Here is a 20,423-nt window from a genome sequence, read left to right on the forward strand (position 1 = left end):
ATTAACTATGCTAGTGCCCAGTACTAGTTGTATAGTAATACTTTTCTTCCAGCATACATTTGGCTGTATATGTTAAATGTGTGGAAATGACAAGTTTATTGCTTATTTACAAATAAGTTCAACGTATCTGTAGGCGGAAATAACTGAACCTGTTTTTCACAGGGAATTTTAGTCAATCCCTTCACCTGCTTATTTGTCTTGAAATTCTAGGTTTAGTTCTCATTTAATACAATACTTCTCTCATTTGAAGATATGATTATGGAAAATAAAAGTTTAGGATTGAGGAAAACAGATCAGTCTGGCAAGAATCATCAGGAGATTTGGCTGCAGTTCCTATATGTATCTCTGAAACAGAGCTCTTCTTCAGCATTTCTCTCCCCTTACCTCTTGACAACTTGCAGTGGATTTTTTTCCCCTCCCTTTGAACTTTTCATTCTTGTGTGGTTAGATTGAATTGTGGGGTTTGGAGAAATGGTACAATAGATTTTTAATATATTTTTAAAGCTGTCGTTTCCGAGATCTAGATGGGTCTTGACCCGTCTACAGAGAGATTGGACATGATGATTTTTCTTCTGGCCAAGTGCATACACTGTGCTTAAATTTCTTCAAAGCATAAGTTTCTCTGTTTAATGAAGCCTGAAAAGCTAATGTGAATTGTATAAGCTTTAGTCTGTAAAAGTTGAAGTTGAGAATTGTGTGGAAATATTTGGTTTATTCCTGTTTAAAAAAATCTCAACAACCACCCCCCCCCCCAAAGTTTCATGTTAATGTCAGGGTTTTCAAGTTATTTAGAGGAGCCTTTTTCAGCCAGAATAAGCCAAAACAGTAAGGTCTCTGGCCCAGTTCCCTCCATGTATTTTAAGCGGAAACAATATAAACAAACTATTTTTCCTCTGACTCAATTCCTATTCTTATCTAGTTCTGCCCAATTATTTTGTATTTTATATTAATGTAGACATGCAGAGTTTCATTTGATGAAGGTTCTCCCAACTGGAATTCTAAAATTTATCTTCAGAATCTAATGTGTACAAAATGCATCTTTATTTGCAGTTGCAAACTCTCCTTTTAATGCAAGCTGGCAGGAGCATAAGGGAAACCAGTAAGGATGGAGGAAGTTGAAAACTGGGTCATTGTCACTCTTGGCTATATGACCTGGAGTAATGTAGCCATTGCTCTGGGGTATTGACAGAACTGTCATTTTCAGCATTGTAAATGTACTAATGTACATAAATGTGCTAAAAATTCTACTGTAGGTGCCAATAACAGCTCAGAATGCTGCATTTCTGCTTTGATGTGAACTGCAAACCTCATTTAGGGGAAAAAAACAGCTTTTGGGAAGAGATGATTATTATATAGGAGAGCTGAGTGGTTCTTGTAATGCTTTATTTTCTTTGCCCAAGACAAAGCAATGGTAGAACATTCATACTGTGTTGTTTAAGTACTGGAAAAAAATTGTTAAGCTTTTAACTCAAGGAGCTTATTCTCTCTTTCACAAAATCTTAATTAAAGTAGTCAGACACATGTGCTGAAGAAAGAGATTAATGGAGTGTGCCTTTATAGCTAGTAGGGAAGTTCATGTGCTCTAATTACTATCTATTTAAATAAAACTGAAGGAAGATTGGGATTTTGAAGCACCTTCACAAAGCACAAAAGACTCAAATCTAATGGGGTATTAAACAGGAATGCATGTTTGAGTGAAAAATTTTGTTTCTGCTTAAGAGTTTGAGCAAAACTGTACATACAGGTTTAAAGAAAGTACTTTTCTTTGAACCTCTAAGGAGACATTAGTTTTGTATTGCACTTCAGGGTATTACTAAATGCCGAATTCATTACCTTATAATTATTTTTTTTTTTTAGCAAACTATTGTGTGGGACAATACGTCTACGCTGCTGTTTGATTTGAAAGATCAAAGCTGTTCTCTCTGATGAGCAGGGAAGGCTGGCTATGTTCAGCATTAATAGGTGTACTCAAGTGTTGCCAAGATTAATGTGGAGATGACCCTGTGCCTATTTTCAGAATCGCAGGGGGGCGAATTCTGTCAACAGTGAAGATGCATTTGATAAAAGGCCGAAGCAATGGGGATCCTTTCTGTCAGGCAGTAGAGGAAGCTGTACAAGACTTGGACTTGAAGATTAAAAATATTATCGATTCACAACAGGAAACCTTGACTGCTAGCACTACTGGAGTCAGTCCAGCACGGGTAATGGGACTTCTTTTGTTCTTTTTACTGTTTAGCTTTATAAGAAAGCAAAAGTCTTCTGCCTGATTTGCTTCTTTTACATTTTTAAAAGACTATCTATAGAGTATAATCTTTTTCCTAACTGTATAAAAGTAGTAATTTCCTCTATGCTGTGATTTTAAACTTGTTGAGAGACTTAGACTTGAGGATTATACTGTGGATATCAAAGAACTGATTTACATAAACTAAATTTCTTACCTGAAAATTGCAAATAAAATACTCTTCAAAGCTTAATTTGGTTGTGCAGTTATTGTAAATGTAGATACTTAGAAGTGTCAGATTTGCCATTAATTTCAAAGCGGTAAATCTATAACAAATTTCCAAACAAAAGAACCTCATGAAAGTAGAATTAAGATTTGAGAACATGTATCAGTAATTTTTTATTAAAATGCACAGGTTTTAATTAGCACAGCACCAAGTATTCCAAAGGATAAGGCCTTCAAAGTAAGGTTAAATAATCTAAAGCATGGTAAAATGTGGAGTGGGAAGGGAAACAAAGCCCCAAACAATCATGTGTAAGCTTTTCTCTTTTAGTGTTTCAAGACACTAATGAAACTACTAATGACTTTGTTTTCATGGAAAGAATCAGGATATTTAAAGTTCTGTAAGTCAGGTGTTGAGGGGATAATACAAGATTTCTATTTGTGGTTCATGTACTGTGAATCTACTTAGGTTTAGATTAGAATATTTTTGTGATGAAAAAATCAACCAACTTTAATTATTTTATTTTACACCGTTGTTGTATAAGATGTCTAATGTCACTTGTTTTTCTAGCAAATTTAAAAAAAATACACCTTCAATGTGTTTAGAATTGTTAGAATGCTTTGTTTTGTGAAGTCATTGGATTTATGCCCTGGTAGCAAAAGATTTTTAATAAATTTTAATCAAACCTTCAGTATCTTTTCTTTTTTGCGACTAGTAAAACCAGCCAGACCCTATTGGCTAGTTAAGCTGGTTTAAATGTGTGTTTCCACTGAGTAGTCTGGATATGTATTTCATCCTCATTTTCCTGTTTGCTATGAATATCTGTTCAGTATATTGCTGTGTTTCCCTTTCATGTTCTTCTATTTCTTTCTCTTTCCCATCTGAGAAAGTTATAACTGTCATCAGTTCTGTCTTTGTTTAGCTGCTTGTGTTACCAACAAAAATTTTAAAAAACATGTAGATCATTATAAGCCAGGTAAAAGCATTTTATTAAAACTTCATTCTTCAGAGAAATTCACCGTTGCTTTTCAAATATATTTGTTTCTTACTGTTCTCCAGAAGTTCATAGTCTAATGACTCTGTAGAAATGTTTAGCAGTACCCTTGTTGAGGCAGAAGATGGCAAAGATGGTTGCATCCTGATGATGTGGGGAGGACCTGCAGTGGAGAAGTTCACGAAGGGGTGTATCCCAATGGGAGGTATTCCACACGGAGAAGAGGAAGAGTGTAAGGAAGAAACAGAAAGTGTTAGGAACTGGCTGCAATCCTCATTCTCCATCCCCCTGTGCCATTTGAGGGAAGGAGGTAGAAAAGTTGAGAGTGAAGCGGAGTCTGGGAAGAAGAAAGGGGTCCCATTATGATTAAATGTCAATAAATTAGATTAATTTCATAAAGTCAAATCTCTTCTGCCTATGATTTGTAAGTGAACAATCTGTCCTCATCTTACTCCCATCAGCTTTTTTCAAGATTTTTTGACTTCCCATTCTGTTTAGGAGGAGGAAGGATTGAGCAGCTTGGTGAGTGCCTGGCAGCTAACCAGGGTAAACCAGCACAGTCCTTTGTGGGGCTTGAGGAATTAGAGAGAATGGGCAAATGTGGACTGAATATTGGTAGAGAACAGACTAAGTGTGGGGAAACTTCTTATTTTGTAATTGTGGAGGGATGAGGGGCAGAATGTGTGTAAATTGTTTGCCTTTGTCAGCTTTGTGTTTGTTATTTTGGTGTGGGGAATTCTTTTTTTGATGTAAGTGAAGTCTGTGAAGATTGTGATGAATTTCTATTTTAACAATTATCCTTAAGCATATGATTCATAGAGCTGAGGAGTGGAAAAGGGAGCTTAGACAAATGCTAAGGCAGTGATACCAAATGGCATATTTTAGTGGAACTTCGTGTGGAGGAACCACTTGGTGTGGATGTTACTAAACATATGGAGGGGTAGGTTGCCTTTTGTAATGAAAAGAGAAAGCAATTAGGGCATCTGTATTGTTCTATTAAGATCTCAGGACTGCAAAGATTAATGCTTTCTTCTGATTCTTACATAGAGCTTGGGGGTTTTGTTTTTATTTCACTTAATAAGAAAGCCACCTGGTGCTATAATTTTTCAGAAAAAATTATTTGCATTCAGTTTAAGTTTTGCTTTGATAAGCTGTTAGGCTTTTTTTCCTATGAAAGAGATTAAATAATTTCTTTGAGTGCAAATTTAAAATATGATGTTAAGTATGGAGGTGAAAATGGTGCCTCCACTAGCTTTTGGTAAAGCTGCTTCCTCATAAAATGTACCTGAAAATGTAACTTTGTTAGAAAAATATTTCCATTTCTCCTGGCAGTGGCAATTTTCTTCCATCATTGCTCAGTTTTCCTGCAAATACCTGGTTTATAAGAATCTAGAGTTCCAGGAGAAGTCATTATGCAGCAGGAAGCACTATTTTGTGTTGAAGCCTGCATCAGTGATTAATAGAAATCATGATTTATTTCTTCCTAAAAGAATTATTACTGTAAGTGGAATCTGGCTGTAACTATTTTATTTTAAAAAATAATTTGATTCATGATTAGGCTTATTTATAAGCATGATTTTTTTTTGTCTTGCTTAGATGTTTTTGTTGTCTTACCTAGAATTCTTATTTTTTCCATGGTTAGTACAGAGAGTGAACCTCTGGTGTCGTAGTACTTGAGATTTCTGAAAGTTATTTCTAAAGTTTTTTTTTCTTTGTGTATCATCAGTCAAGATGTTGCCAAGTTTCTACTTCTTTCATTAAGACAAATTCACAGTGGCACACATGACATTTAATAAATATCTATGTTAGGGTGATGTAATGACTGAAGAGGTTCAGAATAAATGTTGAGGAAATTAAATGGTACTGAAATAGGCTGATTCTGTAAAGCCAAGTAACAACCATTTCTGTAATTGCTATTTCTAGCTATTGATTATAACTTATAGTAGCTGACTGACATGTGTTGCTATGGTTTCTTGAAAGCTACATACACTAATTGATGTAATCAAATAGAGAGAAAAATAGAATTTGGTCTTTTCAAGACTGTGTTTAAAAGCAGTTAGCTGATTAGATAAATGCAGTTCATTGCTTGTCTTGCCCTTCAGAATAAAGTCAGAGTATTCAATGTTTCTGTGTATTAGTGAATAAGAGAGCCTATAGTTTTTAAATAACTACCACTGTGTATTAGGCTGTAAATTTCGCTGTGGAATTCCTACTACCTTTAAAGAAAAATATAGCAACTTTCAAGATATTTTAAGTCCCACAGTGGCTATGGATTTCTCCATCTGTGCTGCTGACTGTTGCATTGAGCACTTCCAGATGCAGATTGGTTTTTTCTTTAGGGAATTCTTTATTCTTGTGGAAAATCGTGGGGAATTCACCCAAACAACAGGAAATTGTGCCACCTACCTGTGTTGTCAAATCTTAATGGAAATCTCACTTTTAACCAACTGCTTTAGCAGATTGTTAGTCAGAGTGGTTGGACTTCACCAGAATGTGTTTGTTGTACCAGAAAATTGAAGGTTCATTTCTGCTGCACAGTTTCAGCATAGATTTGTATATTTTTGTGTGATTTGCTCATCAGTGTATACATGTAGCTGTCAGTAATCTAAACTCCACTAACTACTTGAGATGAGAAGAATTTTCCCATGGAGAAATTCTGCATAAATTCCCCTTACTGCAAAAGAGAGTGAGAGCATTCTCACACCTTGTGCTGACGTAGATTGATTTTGGAGGCTAGCTATTGGTCTGGCTTGCTGAACTTAGCTGTTTTATGTTCCTTTTTTATTTACTTTCAGCCAAAATTGCATTCCATAAATCATGGCACTGCATATTGTGGCAGAGATACTATAAAGGTCTTGCTAGCTCTTCTGGATGAAGAAGCTGTCAGTCCTCCTACCCAGAACAAAGTGGATCTGTTGTGCGACAATGAAAGCTTAAATTTGTGTGGCATCACCTCTGTTTTGACACTGTTCAGGTGAGTATTAGGAGGTTGCTTTTGTTGTGTTACTTTGTTTGTGCTTTTTTTTAGCAATCTTGAGTCTAACAAAGCATTGCTGTTACTTACACAAAGCAAATAACCAACGTGCAGTCTGCTGTGAGATTAGGTGTAAAGGGAAAGCAATTTAAGAACAGCTTCGAGTTTTCAAAAGTTTTCCAAGTCTTCATTTGTATTTTCAAGATACTTTTGTAAAGTGGATTTTTTTGATTTAGTACATTCTTGGGCTGCACAAACTCTATGAAGGACACTCAAAAACCCATTTCTGTGGGCACCGACAAGGAAACTCACCTATCCATGCACTGAAGAAGCAGTGATGATTGATTTGGTCACAGGTCCTGAGGAATCATCAGTTGTTGAAAAAACAGGATGCTGAGAATTTGGTTGCAAAGAGGATTGGTTACAAAGAGGATTCGTGAACCAGAACAATAATGTAGACAGTAACATGATGAAGCTATTTTGAAGCTATGTATTTTGGCAATTAAAATAGCCATAGAACCATTGCAATGCTGGCAGAAATTTTGCACCACAGACAACTAGAAATAAATAAAATAAAGAACAAGCTAAGCAAACCAGATTTTATTCATGAAAAATTGGATAAAATGAGCTAAATAAATAATGAATTATTATTGAAGAACATATCCTCATATGCACATTGATCTGCCATGTCCTTAAGCAGAGAATTACTTACAAATGCATTGATTAGTTCTTATGTCAAGACCAAAAAATTCCACTTTATATGCCTCATTAATTTTTTTCATTATAGGCATCAAATTTTTTCCTTGATGTATGTAGCTACTTACATAGTACCAGGTAAAAGAGTGGAAACATTTTGTGTGAAATATGTGGAAAGCTATATTGAATGTCAACCAGCTGCTATTCTGGAGGGTGTAAGTAGAATGGTGGCTTAGAAGATCATCACTAGCATTACAAATAATAAAAATGATAATACTGTGTCTACAGAGCTACAATATTGGAAACACACTGCAAAATGAGTACCGGAAATTGGAACTGTAGGTTTGGTTTCTTTGTGCTCTCTTCACTTGTCCCACTACATGTGGTTCCTTAGGAGGGTAGAAAATAACTTAAAGCTTGGAGAGTAAAGGTATTTGCCTTCCTGTTTCTGAGGAACTTGGTTTGGCAGCAGTTTTTATTAATGAATTGATTTTACATGTTCTAAATACTTATCTCTTTTTAATATAGATCTCCTGCACGATCCAGTGGCTTTTCTCCAAAACCTCTTAGACAGCGTATTCTGAAATCTATGGATGAAAAAGTAATTAAGGTACTCTGTAGGAATTGCTATGCAAATATAGAGGCATTGTAATAATAGTGATAAAATAATACTAGCAGTGTTACCTTTCAGCCAGGTATCTGAGATTTTCATCCCATAGCTAAAGAAATGTAATGTGATTAACCTGTGGAATTTGGCCGAACTAGAGCAGTATTGTAATATGAATAGAAACATCTAAAACTTTAGAAGAGAGAGGCTTTAAACTTAGGAGTACTTCCTAATGAAGATTTCTTAGTGAAGGTGTACTGAATTAATCTCTCTTCATTTACATATCTGTGTATTTCAGGACCACAGAAATAAACCAAACAATCTAAAAACAGAGATAAAACTGAATACAGGCACCTCATTTTAGTTCTGATAAAATGGACATTGAAAAAGTGTAATAGTGATGGTTTCATTGCTTTTTTCTTTTGATGCTTTTATTTGTACCAATCTGAGGACATTTCTATAACGTTGCTTTGTGAACAATAAAATAAAGATGCTAATGTTTGCTTTTGTAGATGAAATGGAACTTTACAAGAGGACATTGGTATTGTGAGGGGCTCTATTCAAAAGAATAATGTTTCTGAAAATTGCTGTCTTTCAGTGCGCTGCATTTTACATAGTATTTTTCCTTAAAATTGGCAAACTTGAATGTTTGGACTGTGGATGGAGGCAGAGTTGGTCTTCTGCAGTATTTCAACAGAAAGCTAAATAAAAGTAGTGGCATAATATTTTTTACAGACAGTCCTGACAATATGTAAATACACAAATCTAATTAGCATATTAGGAGGAGGTGTTCTAAGCCATCAGAACTGGTTCTAGAACAGCACAAAGGAAAATATCTTTTACTGGACATTAGATTAACTTGAACAATAGTGCATGTCTAAGAAGTAGAAAGACATCAAAATGAAAAGCCCTGTCAGTATTTTCAGCATGCATTTTAAATATGCTCCAGCTTCATACTGAGTCCTTTTTTGTGGATTGGGTCAATGACAAGCGTTTTGGATACATCCACTAATTAGGGTGAAATTAGTTTAAAACTTATAGGCAAACTATGAAAAATTGATAAAGGATCTTCTTTATTTTATGTAAACAACATTTAAATTGCTGCTTTACTCATGAAATAGCAAAAATGTCATGATGTTTGCATAAAATGTTGAAATACGTAATTCTCTTATCTTTATGAAACCTTTGTAATTGGATACAGGAACAGCTGTGTTCAATATCAAAGTGCAAAAAATTATTATCTAAAAGTAATTACCTGTCACATTTGAGACATTTGCTGGTTTGGCATGTTTTTGACAGAAACAAGCAAAAATATGAGTCAACTAAAATGGTTGTTGCTGAACAACTAATGACTTTTATAACTAAGGCTCACTTCTCTGTCCTTTATTTTTGATTTCCTCCCTCTCAGATAAAATCCTACTTCTTTCTTAAAATGTTGATCTTTCATTTTATTTTTGGGGTTTTTTTTATCTCTCTCTAACAATTTCTACCGTTTCTTTTGCATGTTTCTATTCCTCCATATTCTAAGTCCGTATCTTTTTCTTTTCCGTACCTTCTTTATGGCTGCATACATCTACAAACAAAACTTCAGCTATCAGCAATTCACAGACTGAGTGACCTAAGTGTCCTTTTTGTCAAAACTGGTATCTTCTGTTAATTCTACACTATTCTGTGGATGCCCAGCTCTTGATCTTGAGGTGGTAGGTCTGTCTTTCCTGGTGTATTTCTGTAACACTGAAGAAGGTATTGTACATGTTTTATTTTCACTCTGTGGCATTTCTGGAATATTTTTCTCTACCTCTATGTCTATTCAAGTGTAATTTACTAGGTGTTCATTTTACTTTTGGTGTGCTACTGTATGTTTTTCTTGGACTTGATAGTTGCAGCTTTAGCCTACATTCCTTCACTGAGATTACTGTTTAAAAGATTGTTATCAAAGTGATTAGACACTAGATGCCATCCTACTGTTTGCATCTCAGTCTGTTCCTTTAAATTGTGGTACATATAAACTGCTTGTTTCAGACTGTCTGAATCCATTGATTATTTGATTTGCTGCTTTGCTCTGTCCTTGCTTATATTCAGCCTGCAGTACCAGTCTTTGTTGTTCTTTTGTTAGTTTTCAGCTGAACCCTTTTAGTTTTTACACTGTTTCTTATAGATGAAGGGATTTCCTTATTATACTCCTTTCAAACCTTTTTCAGTACCTTTAAATCAACCTCTCCCCACATCTTAGTAGTGCTTTTTGTTGAGATAAATGCCCATTACAGTGACTAATTTCAGTTTCTTTCGGTTGAATCCATATGTTTCTTGTCTAGGATTAGAAAGAAATTTTGCTCTGTCCTTACTGTACAGCACATAGCACAAAGAATTCCTTCTCCATAGCTGTAGCTCTCAAATGCTGTAGTAATATTTACCACCTTCTTACACTTAGTGTCAGTCTCCATTATTATTCCATGCAAACATATTGAAATGTGTACAGGTTGCTTGTAAAATTCACAGTTACAAATTTTGTTATGCATAGTGTACTCAAGTTAGCAGCTGATTCTGGAGATACCAGGTATTTATTTTTTTGAGTAAGGGGGTAGCAATATGATGTTTCTTTTCAATATCTGTGATCCTTCAGAGAAGTTTCTTTTGCCATATGTGTGATGGTAACTTTAGTTCCAAAAGACTGCCCTAAGTGCCTTTTTACCATGCTGCCTCTGACAGGTGTTAGGTGGTTAGTCTACAGTATAAGTTAAGGATGTCTCATTAGGACTTATCCCATAAAAGTTACTTTTTCCATGATATTTGAGAAGGGAAGAAAAACACAGTAGTGATGATTAGTTCAGTCATATGCTAAGTCCCTATATCTAAATGAAGAAATTTAGGAAAATTTAGAAAGAAAAAAGAGAAACACCTTAATTAAAGATAAAATTTTAAAGAAGCAAGAGATAAAAAGTTGTTTTGCCCTCTTTCCTTAAGAGGATCTGAGTTTTCAACTTCTATGGAATTATGTGGAGGAATGCAGATTGATAATATTTAGACCTAGGGCACATCATCAGTATGTGTTTTAGTATCTAAAAATAAGGACAGTTGATAAAATAAACAGGTAGCTATGAACTGGAATTGGTGTTCAGAAATAAAATAAATCTTGTGGGTGTTTCCATCGTGCCAAAACAAATTCCTGGCAACCGTGAATGACAAAGAAATATTTTTTGTCTTTCAATCCTCATTAAATACTGGAAGAAACACAGAAATATCACCTAACTATGTTGGCATTTGTTCGGAAGCAAAGCTGTTGCTCTTATTGCTTGATGAGAAAGAAGTCTGGGGAACAAGCATGTTGCATTGTTTCATTTCCTCTAGCAGAAGTAGGTAAGAATAAGAATATGAAACTTGGTTTTTCCTTTGGGAGCCAATTTAGTTTCTAGTTTATCTGTTGTTTAAGTGAAATGTCTTCTGGTGAAAGGTATTTTGGAGAAGGAGTCTTTAATTCAGAAAGGTCTTTGGAACATGTATTGAGTTATGTGTCTTGTCAGCTGTCCTTGTTATGTCACTTTTCTGCTTTATTGAAGTACATAAGAAGCTTAATTGGACAGGAGAGAGTTGCTTTATCTGAAAAGGGTTCATCCAGCCTTATGACTGCTTTTTTGAATCATATTTCTATTTATGTGAAATGATAGAAACCCTGTTGTTGACTAGTTATTTTGTAGATTTCAATGGGTTATTAAAGCTCTTAGTGGTGTGAGAGGGGAACGAACAGGCTGTTACAATAACCTGCTTTGTTTAGGCTGAGGAGCAACTTAGGACAACAAAAACGTTGCATAATAAGATTTTCATCTTTGTTCTGCACTGCAAAATATTGAGACTTTCAAGTTGTAGGTGAAATCCTGTTCCTGAACTAATGGGATTGAGTGGAACTGAGAAGTGAAGAATCAAAGTTATTAGTCTGTAAGCATGCAATATATGAGAGTGTAACAGATCTTTTTTTGTAAAGTTAAAATTGTTTTGGCCTTTTGATATATTGTTTTAGAAATCCTGCTGCATTGTTAGCAAACTTACCCTGAAACAGCTGCAAGGACTTTCAGTAGTTTGGTGTGGTTTCTTTCTTAATGTAACCAGAGACAACCTTTCCTATATGAGGCACTATTTCCCTCCAGTTGGGAACATAGCTGCAGATCTAGTTTTAAGAAGAATTTGTGGCTTAAGAACTCTAACAAATCTTGGCATGCTTGAAGTTCATTGTAATTTTACTGTGTATAGAAATCCTTCCAAGAAAAAAGCAAAAATCCTGGTCTGCCTTTCTCATGTGACTTTTTCATGTCTCTATAAAATGACTTAATATCTAGCTTCATGCACTGCTGTTATTTTTCATAGCTTAGTTCCCTAAATGCTGTTACTTGAGAGAATTGTTTTGCCTATTTGTGATTCCAGTACAAATAAACTGTGACTTGGAAAACTATTAACAGGAAGTTATCAAGAGTTTTCTTGTATGCCCACTGTAATTGTGAACAGAAGAGTCATAGTAATAGAGAAAACAATCTTCTTCAGGTAGTAGTCTCATCTATTGTTGCAAGAAATGTTTATTTCCTAAGTGCAATATAATTATGAAGAACACCAAAGTTGATTGGTAGTTTAGTAGAGGAGACAATGAAAGACAATGAAAAGGTTATATGTTCAGCACAAAATCTGAGGAAAGACTTGGTTGATAAACCACATTTGTGTAGAAAATACCATTTTTATTTCTACAAGACCCCTAAACGACTTTGTTTAGTATCCTTAGCTGTGAGTTTTGTTTGAAAGCCAGTAATGAGGTGATTTGGGGTTTATGTTCTCAAAACAGTAGCAGGTTATTTTGGGATAGCAAAAGGCTGGTACAATATCATTCTATTAAAAAAAAATTGATTGTTGCAGTACAATAGCAAGCTTGCTACTACCTGAGATATCCAGGATATTTTTAATAGCATGCCTTGGTTTGTCAAAGATATAATTTATTATTTTGTTACTTGTCCCTTTGTACTCCTTTCCCTTTTTCAACTTCCTTTTTCAACTTACCTTGAATATTTTTTTTTTCTCAAAGGATAAGGGTAAAGATGGAGAAAATAAATTTTCTTTTTATCTCTTTTTCCCTTCCAAATAGTACTCTAGTTGTTTGGCTAGAAAATAAAAACATGTGTTTGTTGTTACTGATGTAGGTTTTCAAATTCTATTATGCCATTCCAGTGCATAAAAACCAAATCTCAACATTCTTAGTGACTAAATATTGGCAGTACTGTCTGTATGCAGATGCTGGAAGGAGATCTGGAACAGATTATAATCTAACTTTTAGAAATAAATAGAGCATGCACCATTAATATTTCACATAAAAGTGAATGTTTTATATGGGCATCTTGAACAACTGAAACATTTCCCTAGATACAAATGTCAAGGTGGGAGAATGTACTGCTTTATCTGCTTATTAGGACTTCTAACTGACCTACCTGTGCTGAAACAGTTGTAAATTCTATCCTGCTTTCTCCCAGCTGAAGAGTGGTAACAGTGAGCCTTTTTTTCTGAAATGCAGCAGAACTTTCCTTTGTATGGGGATAAGAGAAACATCTGACTTGCTTGTGAAGAGGAGAAGGAATAGTAAGGCTGAGTTAATTGTGTGCTGTTTGTGTGCAGCTACTCAGTTAGCAAACTGATCTCCCAACATTTTTTCTCTCCCAGAGCTGTGGGTCATTGGAGTGGTGCTTTTAAAGCAGTGAATTTTAGGGAATTTAATATTAAAGAACTCTAAGCGCTTTTTTTCTATGAGCTTTTTCAGGCTGTTGACAGGTTTCATTGTGTGCTTCAAGTAAATTTTAGGTTGATCTTTCTTCTTAAAAACATTCCAGTGAAGCTCTACTTTCTAATTCAGTGCTAGACTTGGGCTCCTTTGTGCTGCCTTCAGGCTGTTAGAATGTGCTTATTGCTTCTTCAACCAATGTAATGCAGTAAAGAACTGTAGTACAGTTCTTTGTATTAATGAATATATGTTCCTAGACTAGTTGAAAAGTTTGCTTCAACAAGTTGTCTTACACTAGATTAGTTTTAGTGTCCACAGTCAGATTTGGTAGAGTTTTGTGTCCTGTTTGCAAATGCCTGACTGTTATGTGATGCAATAGACATATTTCAAGCTTCAGTGAAGCTGAAACACAGATGGGTTTATGTTGTGAGTTTTTCAGTGTTGGAGTGACTTCTGTCTGTTGACTCCACATACTCTATCCCTACAAACTGCATTAGTGAAGTGAAAGAGTGGTAAAAAGAAGCACTGTTTATAAAAAAAACCTGCATTTATTGTTGATTATAATATGGTAACTATAAGGCTTTCTTGCTCAAATTTTATGTTCTTCATGCTGTATTTATTATAGATTCATCAACTTTGCAACATTGTAGCTTATTTGCCTCTTGCAATATGAATGGGATAGAAAGCTTCAAGTTGCATTGAATTTTTGATGTGTGCCATTTATTGAATAATAATTGAGAATTGAGGAATTTGTAAAGGATTAAGATGAAGTTTTTCAAAAACATATCAAGTACTGGAAAGTATTTTTCATTAATATTACAGTAACCTGGAAAGGAAATGCAAGTCCTGTATTTCCTTAATATTGTAATTGTGCAATATGATGTTCACTAAATTTAAATTAGGCACCTGCTCTATCCTTCAAAACACTTTCTGAAAAGAATAGAATGACATATGCAGTCTACAGCTTCCTCACTAGAGGTGCAGACTCTGAGCTCTACTCTCAAGTGGCCAGTAATAGGACACAAGGGAATGGCATGAAGCTTTTTGAGGGGTTTAGGTTGGATATTATGAAAAAGATGTTCACCTTAATGTTAATTGGGCGCTGGAACAGGCTCCCCAGGGTAATGGTTGTGCTACCAAGCCTGACAGAATTCAAGAAGTGTTTGGACAATGTTCTCTGGCACGTGCTGTGATTCTTGGGGTGTCCTGTGCAGGGCCAGGAGTTGGACTTGATGGTCCTTGTGGGTCCCTTCCAACTCAGCATATTCTATAATTCTACTTACAGTCAGTGAGCTGAGGCATAATCTTGAAGCACACAAACCTTGTAAATGTCTATGTATGTAGTCTTATTTTGTGGTACGTATTTTAAAGAACAAAGTAGATTAACACTAGAAAGAGATTTGAGTTTTTGAGAGTCAGGCTTGCTAGTTTGCCCTGTTAAATCTCTTTTAAATCTCTTTTTCTTTCCCAGTCTGTTACCTGGCCTAAATAAATTGCAGTTTGGGAGTGATAGACAACAGGGAAGACTTGTTATTTCTGACTCTTGAAGGGAATACTGAGGATTAGGGTAAAACTATGTATGTCCAGGCAGATTGAACCAGAAGGAACAACTGTGTTTCTGTAAATGAATGAGGTATTTTTTTCTCAAATACTCAGAGTATTCACTTGGCCAACAGCAGTACCATGAAGAGATATCTAGGTTGTGTCTTAGTGATAAGCTCGAGACTGTTACCCTACATGTAGGAAAGCAGGATCTGATCAAAGTGGCATCAATTGTGACTGAATTTTGTGGATGATGTCCTCTGTGAAAGGATGTTTCTGGGAACATTATTCTCTTTCCTTCTGTCTAAATCTGAGAATTTAATTAGAAGAAAAGTATATCTCTAAGGGTCAAATCTGCAAGGTTTAATCTTTCTTGTGCTAAGAAGAAAAGTAGACTTGCATAATGCAAACCTTTTAATCAGAAAAGTGTCTGTAAACCTCTTATTCAACAAATCACTCCTGCTATCTATTTATGTAGTAATATTTATTTTCTAACAGAGTTTATTACTTGTTCTTTTGTCTGATTTTACTGAAGCGCCTGTTCAGCTCAAATTGATTAAAATTTGCCTGTGCTATTGAGATGGAATTATTAGCTAAAAATCCAGTTGTATTGTGCTTATCTGTTCTGTGCTACATCTTTCAATATAATTCATATAACCCAGTGCACTTTCAAATGGAGTGAGGGCAGAATTTGTCTTGCAGAATCTATAGCATTTATGGTCAATTGTACAGAAGGTACAATGCTTGACCCAAAATTCTCAGTTGATGTGGAGCTGTAACTTAATAATAAGCTGAGGAAATTTTACCTGTGACTTGAGCTAAATGGGTATGTTTTGGCAAATGAGGACTTAGACATTGGCATTCAATGGTGGAGTGGCTTCGTTTTGTGAATAAATGGGAAATCTGAAATAGCACTCGATATTTTCATATAGAAGTATAGATGATGAGATGCAGAAGTATGAAAATTGACCCTAGTAGCTGCAACACCTACTCAAAACAGTGGAGTCTATTAGAACACAGGACTAACTTAAGACAGAAAACTTTAATTTGAAACTCTAAGAGTTAATGTGTGCCTTTCTGAAAGAGCTGAAAAAAATATTTTGGAATTATTTTAGTATTTTTAATAGAATAATAAATGATTACTCTTGAAAACCCTTATGCTTTGTAAATTAATATTTAATTTTTCTTTTAGTGTGAGCATATCCATTTTTCTGGTATTGTATGTGAAAAGAATGGGAAAGTTCATTATTATACAAGTCTTGCTGGTGTTGTCTTTCACTTTTTTAAATTATAAAAGCTAATAGCAGATTGGTATTTGCAGATGAAGCAATCTTCAATTAAATCCCAGTTTGCCTGTACGTATAAAAATGATTTGAGTGAAATGAATGGTCAGCATTCCCATGCAATTCCAACCTGCAACCATCCTGTACCAAAGCAACATTTAAAAGCTGGAAATCCCACAGGTAAGCTGTGGTAGGATTGAATAAATAAATGTGATGGGTAATACTTTAAATGATATCCAAAAAGCCTTTAGTATAACTCAAATATTTTCAAGAAAAGGAACAAAAATGTTTCATTGTTCTCAGTGTCTCATATGCCAGTTAAATCTTTTTGCAATAAAATTGTAGTGCCAATGCTTTGAAAATATAAATGTTTGAAAAGTGTGTTGATGCTATCTTGCAGTAAAAAAGTGATATATGTTGCATATATGACATATTTGTTCTTATTCTACAAAAGTAAGCCAAGTGCATTTTATATTTTTGCCATTAAAAGGAGGGAAAATTTGTTTTACTGCACTACAAGCTGTATAATATATAAAATTTCTATGCCCTTTAACCTTCTCTTCCAATATCTTAAAGTTATAAATCCACTTCCCTAAGTTTGTTCTTACATGTTCTTGAGCAATGTAATTTTAAATTGGCAATGCACTTATGAGCACATAGCAAATTTAATAGCAATGACAAGCATAGCTTTGTTTTATTGGTAATACATTATTTTTGATTAAAAAAAGTAACATGGCAGTTCTTATAGAAGAAGGATGTATGTTCCCAGGTAACTTTTTATTTCCTCACATATGTTTTTGATATTCTTACATGACAGAAGGTCCAAATTCATGTCTTGATGTACCAGGGCTTGGAACTATTTCTGAAAGTGTTCACCAGACTAGAAGTTATACAGAAATGGGAAAGCTGAGTTGTCAGCCAAGGAACAAGAACTCTGAGAATGAACAGATGGATTTGAATAATGACAAAATAATCTGTGATGAGGAAAGTGAACCATCTTTGCAAAAAAATACTAAAAGACTTAAGACTTCAAGCAGCTCTAAGAAGGAATTGGACAGCAAAATTGGTGGAAAAAGAAAACAGACCAAAACTGCAAGTAAGAATAAGTTGATTGCTGGTCAGGCAAAATTAACTCGGTTTTTTCAACTCTAAGTTTTTGTTTTCACATACATGGAATGTTGACAGCTGTAAAATTTTGCAAGAAAACAGGTGAAATTTATGAATTACTTCCTTTCATATGTTAATATTTGAAAGTAGCTTGTGTGTTATAGTAGACAATTGCTTACAATTGGATTATGCTGAAGTATTTTATTTTTTAATAACAGTACATTGTTAATAATTACACTGTTATTTTTGGTTATGAATTATGTATCCCTCTACAATGCAATGGGAAATTATTTTTGGATGTGTATGTACAGTTGCACTAACACTCAGTAACTTCAAATTACATTAAATTCAGAATAAAATGTTTAATCTTCAGAGAAGGTGGTGGAGATAAGTAGTTTTCACACTTGCCAACAAGGTCGATAGACTCTTCCCAGCATACACCTGAGGACTACAGGAGAGAAAAAGAGCTTGGAAGTTTAAATCATCAGAGAACCAGAATTCTTATGGCTTCTGGAAATACTAATTTAACAAATGCTCCCTCCCCCGTGCAACAAATCATAAGTCATGGAGTCTCTAAATGAACGATTACCAAATTGCTATATTGACATTGCAGTGTACTTGACCAGAATGAAATTTTCTGTGTAAAAATAAAATATATTTACTGTCAAAATCTCTTCTTCCTATAGGAATTTTAGCTGAATTTTCTTCATCTGGCGTCTCTCTTTCCTGTATTGACTCAATATTTTGAATTTCAGTGTCAGCTGGAAAAGCCATGGCTCCCTTCAGTGCAGGGTAAGGTAGTTGCTTTCTACCTAAGTTGATTGGCATAACATGATTGAAGAAATCATGTCTGGAACCTCTGTCCTGTTTTGAGGGAAGACAAGAGGTTTATCTTTAAATATAGTCAGTTGTATCACATTTTGTTCCTTATATTCCAACAGTGCAGTTATTTTATGTTTCAAAATCATGCATTAATAGTAATGACCTGTATTGCATCTTTGGCCAAAATGGTTTAATGGCCATAATTAAATAACGAGTCTTGTGTTTGGCAAAGTTAAAAGCCTGTTGCTGCATATAGGGACATCATCAAATATAAATATAGGTTTCTTCTTACCACACTACCCTCCCCCCACCCCATCCTCCAAGTTTTGGCTACTGTCTGTGAAAATCAGATTTAATTCAACTCTCCAAGTTACACATTTGGAATCTTGGCATTTGATATATAGAGTTGAATTTTTTTTTCTTGACTATGTTATGTTAAACTGGTATTTTTATATATTTACGTGGTTATTAATTTAAATTGTTGTACTTGTTTTCTAAAGGGGTATAAATGAATTTAAATTTTACAATTAAGCTAAAATTTAAAACTGAACTCACCAAAAACTTCATGTTTCCAGCATTCTTATCATTGAAAACACTGCTGTCTTCAGTCTTGTAGTACTTCAGTAAAGGTATAGCTCTCCTGTTCATACTTTTATCTCCATTTTGTAGAGTTTTTCCTAGATTTAATGCAGCAAGCAACATATCTTCATCTTCTACCTCTTGCAGAGACCTTGAAACTGAGAGCAGAAAACCTTGAGAAAAAAGAGAGAGAAGAGAGAGAATTAGGATATATGATGAGATGCACATTTTTTAATCATTTAACTCTTGCATAGAGGTTTGGCACTTCTCAAATTCTAAGAAATATTTTCCAGGGGTAAATAATGATGTTTTCCATTTCTGGAATGGCACTCTTTATATATTTTACAGCTTGAATGGAAAGTACTTCAATAGCTGATGAGTTCATGCTTTTAAAATGACTCATATCAAGGAGTAACCTTTTCTATAATCTTTCTAATCCCACCTGTTTAGAACTAAAACATTTCTTTGTCATACCTAATTTGTTTCTTTGTATGTTTTTAGAACAGATTAGTTCCTTTTGGTGGATCAATATAGCAAAGTTCGCAGAAAAAGTCATGTCCATTTGTGTTGTTTATAAAGCCTTAGCTCTGGTTAAGGCAATTTAAGACGAGGAACTAATCTACATAAGTGAGATGGATTGTTGTGTGATGCATCATAGTTTTGAAACTGGATTCATGAAAGAGCTGAAATTCTGGAAATTTGATAATAGCTTAGACTGCTGCCATGTTAAAGCTGAAATACTTTGTATTTTGATGTCTATTATGTCGGGTTGCATTATACAGAGCTAATGGCTAGAAATATTTATTAGTACCTAATTAACTATGTTTCTTCTTACTGAAAGTGGACCTTTCTCTGCTACAAATATAGTCAAATATGCTTGCTAAGAATGTAGAAAGAAAAGTAAACTTCAGTTTTTCCTTTAAAATGTCTTTGAAATGTATCTATTTCCATGTGGAAGGAAATATAAAAGTTTCTGCATACTACTGTTGCATTGTTGTTGTGTGGGGCTGGTTTTTGTTGTTGTTGACTATTTTCATTTGGTTTGGGGTTTTCTGCCTTATCTGGAAAGCAAATAGGGCCATCTGAAATTTAGCTAATCTCTTAATGTCAGTGATAGAAACCACACATCCATTGGCCGTGTGCCTCTTAGCTAGTCCTTCATGTTTTATCCTTTAGCTTAGTGCAGGGAACCATGCTGCTATTCAAGGCAAAGCAGTAGGAAATTGGCCACTGTTCCCTGCTAAACTTCCTGGAAAAGCACCTGCCTTGCCAAAGTAGCTTGTTGGTAAGATATTTCATGGGAAAATATGTCATGCTGGACTAAGCAGATTTTGACTAAGAAACATTTTTGCTATACCCTCTTTTATCCAAATGAGAAAAGTTCATTTAATCCTTTCTGAGCAAAGCATCTCTGACAAACAGAATTGTTGCTTCTCATTGTTTTCATTTCCTTGCTGTAGAGCCTGTGTTTGCCTTTGGGTAATTGAAGTGTTTTCTTTCCTTTGACGTTAACTGTCTGGCTACAGAAGAGACAAATTTCATGTTGATTGTACGTGGTTTAATACTTATCATCCAATAATTGTTTTTCCCCTCACATTAAGTATTTATACAGTTTTGTTCAATTAA

The 20,423-nt window shown here is 34.7% G+C and overlaps 2 protein-coding genes across 4 annotated transcripts in view; one reads left to right on the forward strand and one right to left on the reverse strand.

The window, feature by feature from the left end:
* Window positions 1-18,028, forward strand: part of PARPBP (PARP1 binding protein) — a 39,544-nt gene extending 21,516 nt beyond the window's left edge. Inside the window, exons 7-11 of one of the 3 annotated variants that reach the window (XM_084206715.1) lie at window positions 2,018-2,201; window positions 6,234-6,412; window positions 7,637-7,718; window positions 16,328-16,469; window positions 17,107-18,028. In XM_084206715.1, coding sequence (XP_084062841.1) covers window positions 2,018-2,201; window positions 6,234-6,412; window positions 7,637-7,718; window positions 16,328-16,469; window positions 17,107-17,441 — 922 coding nt within the window. In that variant the 3' untranslated portion in view covers window positions 17,442-18,028. Of the gene's footprint in view, window positions 1-2,017; window positions 2,202-6,233; window positions 6,413-7,636; window positions 7,719-9,306; window positions 9,435-16,327; window positions 16,470-17,106 lie in introns of those variants that run through there. The other 2 variants (XM_084206716.1, XM_084206717.1) reach the window with 2 other exon arrangements.
* Window positions 17,783-19,233, reverse strand: PMCH (pro-melanin concentrating hormone). Its single transcript, XM_084206718.1, has 3 exons — window positions 18,774-19,233; window positions 18,059-18,260; window positions 17,783-17,844 (listed from the first exon to the last, which is right to left on the reverse strand). Exons 1-3 carry the CDS (start codon window positions 19,023-19,025, stop codon window positions 17,795-17,797), a joined length of 504 nt encoding a protein of 167 aa, XP_084062844.1. The 5' UTR covers window positions 19,026-19,233; the 3' UTR covers window positions 17,783-17,794.
* Window positions 19,234-20,423: the final 1,190 nt, after the last annotated feature.

Source organism: Fringilla coelebs (assembly GCF_963513975.1).
Source record: "Fringilla coelebs genome assembly, chromosome: 5".
NCBI classification, from domain to species: Eukaryota; Metazoa; Chordata; class Aves; order Passeriformes; family Fringillidae; genus Fringilla; species Fringilla coelebs.

Coding starts and splice junctions, on each gene's coding strand:
- PMCH (XM_084206718.1), bottom strand. CDS start 19,025: ATGTGCATCTCATCATATATCCTAATTCTCTCTCTTCTCTCTCTTTTT. Junction 18,261..18,773: donor CTGGAAACATGAAGTTTTTG/GTGAGTTCAGTT, acceptor CCCTCAAAACAG/GACAGAGGTTCCAGACATGA. Junction 17,845..18,058: donor AGGAAGAAGAGATTTTGACA/GTAAATATATTT, acceptor TCTCTCCTGTAG/TCCTCAGGTGTATGCTGGGA.